At 39.1% G+C, this 6,555-nt stretch overlaps 1 protein-coding gene across 1 annotated transcript; it reads left to right on the top strand.

Annotated features, from left to right (window-relative positions):
- On the top strand, window positions 1–1,907 carry LOC116171928 (cytochrome P450 6k1-like). The gene is made up of 5 exons (XM_031488975.1): window positions 1–110; window positions 158–1,022; window positions 1,068–1,280; window positions 1,328–1,570; window positions 1,614–1,907. The coding sequence occupies exons 2-5, from the start codon at window positions 158–160 to the stop codon at window positions 1,790–1,792; spliced, it is 1,500 nt and encodes a 499-aa protein (XP_031344835.1). The 5' UTR covers window positions 1–110; the 3' UTR covers window positions 1,793–1,907.
- The last annotated feature ends 4,648 nt before the right edge of the window (window positions 1,908–6,555 follow it).

Below are 6,555 nucleotides of genomic sequence, written 5' to 3' on the forward strand. Positions count from 1 at the left end.
CATTTTGAGTGCGCACTTATTACTTATTGAAGAATTATACACCATTCAACGAATATTGTTGTTGGGATAGGTACCGGTAGCAGTGTTTTTGAGATAGGAAGCAGCGAAAGGTAACGACTACTTTATAGAATTTTGACACGACGCTTTATGGTTACAGATGTATGCACTTTATGTACCATTGATTTTATGTTTATTGTTGGCGTATCTCGCGTGGAAGTATCTAAATGGATGCTTTAAATATTGGCAGAAGTTAAATGTACAGTACGTCAAACCTGTGCCATTTTTTGGAAATTCGTTTCAAATATTTACATCTCAAGTGACCATTGGGGAGCTATTGGGTAACCTGTATAAGCAATTTGACGCCGCATTCTTTGGAATGTATATGCTTCACAAACCAGTGCTAGTAATAAGGGACCCCGAGTTAATAAAAAAGGTACTTGTAAAAGATTTTCACCACTTTCATGACCGTAGCGTACTCTACGATGAACAGTGCGACGCGATAGCTTCGAATATGCTCTTCTTTTCCAAAAGTCCTGAATGGAAATTAATTCGATATAAAGTAACTCCCTTATTTACAACGGGAAAACTGAAGAACATGATGGATTTGTGTAAAGAAGTCGCAAACGATATGGTATCGTATCTGCGCAGCTACGACACTACGAACTGTATTGATGCCAAAGAACTTGGCGGAAGATACGCAACGGATGCTATAAACAGCTGCACTTTTGGCATAAAAACGAATAGCTTTAAATCGGACAAAGTATCGTTTTATCCGATGTGCAAAGAGATACTTGAATTCGATTGGAAAACTGGTTTTAGTCAAGTTGCATATTTCATAGCGCACGGATTAGTTAAGACCTTTAAGTTGCGATTTTTTGATTACCAGACCTCAAATTTACTAAGGAAGGTTTTTTGGGATACGCTGAATGAAAGAGAGCGCACAAAAATTGTCAGACACGACCTGATAGATGCGATGATAGGTTTCAAAAATAGTCCCAACCTAACCGAAAGTTTCCAGTTTGGTAAGCACATTTAGGGTATTCGTTGATGGGTTGACTATCTTTTAGAGGGCGATCGAATATTGTCAATTGCCGTACAAGTTTTTACCGCCGGATTTGAGACGATTGGTTCGACGGTATCGTTTGCTTTATACGAACTAAGTATTCAGCGTGACATTCAAGAGAAGCTCAGATCGGAAATTAACAGCACTTTTCTACAATACGGCAGTTTCGATTATCTAGTAATAAAACACATGCGATACTTACACATGGTAGTTCAGGGTAAGTGAGTACTCCAATTTTGGCTCACGCACAATTTTGCATTGTAGAAACTCTGCGAAAGTATCCAATACTGCCTTTTCTAGAACGAAAATGCGCCAAAACTTATTCAATTCCAGAAAAGAATCTTATAATTGATGCAGGAACTCCCATATACATTCCTCTTTTAGGTTTACACTATGATCCCAAATACTTCAAAAACCCAGACAACTTCGACCCAGAAAGATTTGCCGATAAAAAAGTGGACAAAACCTTCTATTTACCTTTTGGTGATGGCCCTCGTGGATGCATAGGTAATGTACTGTTTCTTGTACGCGCATCTGAATCTGTTTTAAGGCGCGAGGTTTTCGTTGATGGCAGTTAAAGTTGCACTACTGTACATTTTGAGAGAATTTGAAGTTAAACCGTCGCCGTCAAGGACTCCTACCAAGATACGCTTTTCGCCGTATAGTGTCTTTCTTTCTCCTTCCACAGGAATATATCTGAAGTTCAAGGCGAATAGGGTAGTTGATTAGTTCCAGGTTTTAATTGTCTTAATAACGTATATGTCTAAGGACAAACGTGTTTGTCAAAGAAATATGGGCGATAAACAGCCTTATATGCTAATCAATGGATTGATAAAACTAGATTAAACCGAAAACTATTGAGTTGTTAATTAAATATCCATTTTTTCACTGTACACTTAAAATTCTCCCAATCAAAAATGATCGATTAGCAAAATTGACATTCCGAACAAAAAGTCGCATAGGACCAAGTACCAACAAGTAAAACATATAAGTTAACTTTTACCTCGAATAACAGTGGATGTTGTCGCCAGTGAGTGAGCTCAGTTCTCGTATCCAAAACCCGCAATCAGTAATTAAACAGTGCTCGGTGTATAATTGGTTGATTAATGCCTGGAGGGCCTCACTCCACTCGTAATCTGCTTCTACACCAGGTACGGTACTTAAATGGCTAACCTCTTCAGAAGGAAGTGGTGGGCTCCAACATTCGCGTTTCAAACTCGATCATAACTTAACAGAAGTTCTGAATAGGTACTGATGTTAACAAATTGCTCGCATTAAACCCTGTAGGGGCAAAATAGATATTATCTAAAACGTTAAAGGGTTGATTCTTTGTTAAAGATCGAATCGAAATTAAATCTCCTCCATGACCTGTTGACCCATTTTACAGCAAAATGTTCGCTGTTTATCAGCATGTGGAAAAATATGTCAAAGGTGTCGGCACTCGCAGGCAATGGCGGACTTAATCCAAGGTTACCACACCCTCACCTTGTATGTAGAACAAGGTACAGTAAAACGTATCCGTAACTTAAACTGGTACTTAAAATTAAAATCTAACTGGTCCTGAAACTGGTACTTACAATTAAAATTGAACTGGTCCTTAAACCCCTAAAAGAAAACAAAAGTAACCCCTTTCTTTGATAACCTAAATAAGGAAGTTAATTGTAGATGAAGCATTGTCGATGGAAATTACGGTACACGAATATCAGCTAAAAAAGAGAAGAACACAAATTATATCCTTACTAATAGGGGTTATAGGTGAATCCAGTCCAATTAATTAATTCGGAATCTCCGAATTATGAATCCAATTGCTAAACATCAATATATATGGAATTATAGATTATAGCAATTAAAATTCCATGTGTTCAAACTCACGTTTCAGCTGTTTGTTTAAACGAAGTATAACTAGAGACGGTTTACGAAAGAAAATAAAGTTGAAAATTGACAGGCACTAATCAAAGCAAGATAATGCGTCGTCAAATGTGCCAAAAAAGGTGTTGTCAAATTCTAACCATTGGTGGAGCCATTTATCAAGACGCTACAAAAGTTACGGGGATGTTTCAACAAGTAATAAACCGCAACCAAGCACAATAATAATGCTTTGAATAGTTTTACATTCCCGTTTAGGGAGTAAGAATTTAAAAAAAAATTTGATCAAGATTATTTCTACAGATTATAGTTGTTGAGAAAAAACATTAGGAAAAAACTCAATTTTCGAATGCAATGTTATTTCAGATGTAAATGGAGTAAATTAATTACGTTACGTGTGTGGACTCGGGATGAAATAATTAAACCGAGGTGGAGGGTATAGGTCAGGGGTTAGCGGCGGGCGTAGGTTCTGGAGTAAGCAGATATGGTGCTGCCCAAGCGTAGTAACCTAGAGAGAAAGGCTCGGCAGCATTGGTTCTGACCACCATAAGCCGAAATAAAAACTTTTTTAGCGTTTAGTGGTACCTCACTAACCCTGGTTACAATCGTAACGCTCCTAATAGAATTCTGAGATTGCCGAATGACAGTAAGGCGAATCAAATCCAAGTCAAGGTGGAACAGGTCGCGCCGATGACGGCATGGCCAAGGGAGATCTTGATCTGTTATCAGCGAAATTTGGGTACCAGGTGCCCCCCCCCCCCCCAGCTTTAAGTAGCTTTCTGGTAGTAGGAGTAAGCTGCCCTTGGCCGTTTGAAATCCCAATACTCGTGGGACCTCCATGTTCAACTTAAATACTAAAACCATCCAAGCTGTAACGGAGGAGTCGTTACCTTCATCCACCACTCATCAAAGCATGTCCGACATTTATAGGACCTTATTGGCCTCTAACTAAGGCACTATACTAGCCTAGCCTAGACAGTGTTACCACCTCTCTCTCCAAAAGAACACCAGAGGACTCCGAATTTCGAGCAACAACGCCTCAACAGCCTCAGGGGCGACAAATAAACTAAACAAATTTGTGGAGGGCATGCAATTAACCCCACCCCAAATGTAAAGCTTTGTGGAATTGCTCTAAAGCGATTCAAAAAACTAATAGCTGCTGAGCATAACCCAGACGAGGCTAGGGCCACGGCTGGAAAGTCAAGCACGACCTAACAAAAGCCTCAGAAAACCCAGCAAGCTCAAGGCGAGAAGAGCAGGAAAATGAGCAGGGCAGCCCTTCTCCACTACCCCCACCACTCCTGAGTATCGTACCATACCATATCGCTTTTCTATCTACGTCCAACCATACTTACCACACACGCTTTTTATTCTCAAACAGGAGCGCAGCTAATGCCCCCGTCCTATCCCCTGAACTTCTCAAGCCAATGAGGAAGGCGGAGGCGTTTCTATACCTCCAAAGAAAAGTAGGGATTTTCTTGACAGATCTGATAAAGTAAAAGACGCCGCCAGGGCCAGGAAAGGGGATTTACCCCCTCATCTACGCCATGCTAATATTCCGCTGTGTAAATATGTTGCTCAATTTATTAACTCGTTTTTGTTGCGGGTAAATGCACCGATTAATTGCCTAACGTGCGCTCCTGTATACAAAAATTTTAATTATCGCACAAAGCGCTATCAAATTGACGTTACTCAACTTTAAAGAACTTTGTTTTAACCAGCAGTTACTGTTAGCAATTCAAAAAAGGATTAATATCAGTTTATTTATTCGCGGTTTGATTTTAAAAGCGCCCCTACTCGAAAATGTTCCTTCGCGTAAATTTTATCACTCGTGAATGAAAGGTTTTGCTACAAATTACGTTTAAACAACCGTCTCATCTGATTGTACAATGTACATATACGCTATACGACATGATTGAAATTGAGCACAAATAGCTTTTTTTTGTATTGTCACTCAAGTCAAATCAATTCGCACGAAAGAATTGTGCGTCGTGGCTCTTGAAGTTTTTTATCACTTATAATTGCACAAGAGGTTTGTATTTTACCGAGTAAATTTGGGTTGTTAAGGTAATGAAAATCTGTTGCCTAGCAATTAGACGAGAAAAACTGTTAACTAATAAAAATGCGACACCGAAGGTGGAGCATTTTTAGGTTGACAGTTTTTCGAGTTCAATTGCTAAAAGGAAACAGATTTGAATGGCAACAACACAAATTTACTCGGTTTAAATACAAACCTCGAGTGTAATTCGGCAGGACAATTTAACGAACAGAAATTCACCAAACTAATCAATTATTGACAGACGTCAAACTAGTCGTATGGGAAAGGACAATGCGATAATTGGTTCGATAATAAATAAGTGAAAATAGCTATTTGTGTATTAAGAGCGCAAAATGATATATTGTCGATTGAAAGAGACAGTTGACGCGCGACGAAGGAGCGCGGCAATCTCTTGAAATCGACAATCAATTTGCGCTCGAATTACACACAAGATTTTTTCTACAATCGATCAGTTCACATATTTCCAGAAATTTAAATTTTTCACTCAAATCATATTAATCTTATGCCCAAATGAAAGATGTCATTTACTCGTTGTCATTGGATACTCTGAGCAATGCATATTTGATTTATACTTAATAATTGGGAGAGCGAGCGTTTTTTTCTATTTTGTCGCTTATAAGCGACAAAGTGACATTCCTCGAAAAAGATGACGTTTGCGTTGTCAAATACGAGCGCAAATGCCTACTTTGTATATTGATTGTAGAAAAAACCACTACTGCATTTGTCGCTGGAAAAGTTGCAGGTAACTTTTGCCGCTGCCAAAGTGACAATTGCACTGCGGCTTATGCGATTTTTTATACATGAGTTGAATTGTCACCGTGAATCCTCGCAATTACATGAAATAAAATGTCTCGTACACAACATGGCACGCGCCTGCTTTTATAACCTCGCTAAGAATTGAATTTCAGCACATTTAAAATGGCACGCGATCGTTTCGAAAATCAACTTAGAATGACTTTTCAACGGTACAAAAATTCACCCACAAAACAGCGCACGTGATCGTTCGCGAATTTGCCTTCGAACCTTAGCCCTCCCACTTCGGGTCCACGAGAAAAACCGAAAACCCAAATGATCTCGACTGGCGTGCCCGAACAACCCACATGTCTGCACGTGCTCGGATTTAAACAGAATGGAATGAAACTTTTAGATCCCACGAGATCGTGGCAACCGCGCTCGCTTTCCGAAATACGTTTCTGTTTCTGGTTATCGCCAGCCATACTTTCGTTCATGTTCGCTATTAAACGGTACATGTGGAAATTTGCCTATGTTGACCAACACATGAATTCAAAATTTGCAAAATGAAATTTTTGAGACGGGCTAGTGACCACCTTTTACAAACGATCTTATTTCGCTCGTCTTTACAGGCTAAAAGATTACATCAAAGTTTATGCGCGGTTACTTATCCTCTGAAATATAGAAAAATTCCATGGAAGTTAACAGTTCCATCAAATGTTGATAAGAAGAAACGTTTCACGTTAGGTATCTTACAGTGTGAAATCCCCACCAAGCAGTTCAAACGAGGTTTTTGATGACGACTCCAAAAATTCTAAAATTTTTTAATTTCACA

Source organism: Photinus pyralis, unplaced genomic scaffold (assembly GCF_008802855.1).
Source record: "Photinus pyralis isolate 1611_PpyrPB1 unplaced genomic scaffold, Ppyr1.3 Ppyr1.4_LG5, whole genome shotgun sequence".
In the NCBI taxonomy this organism is placed as follows: domain Eukaryota; kingdom Metazoa; phylum Arthropoda; class Insecta; order Coleoptera; family Lampyridae; genus Photinus; species Photinus pyralis.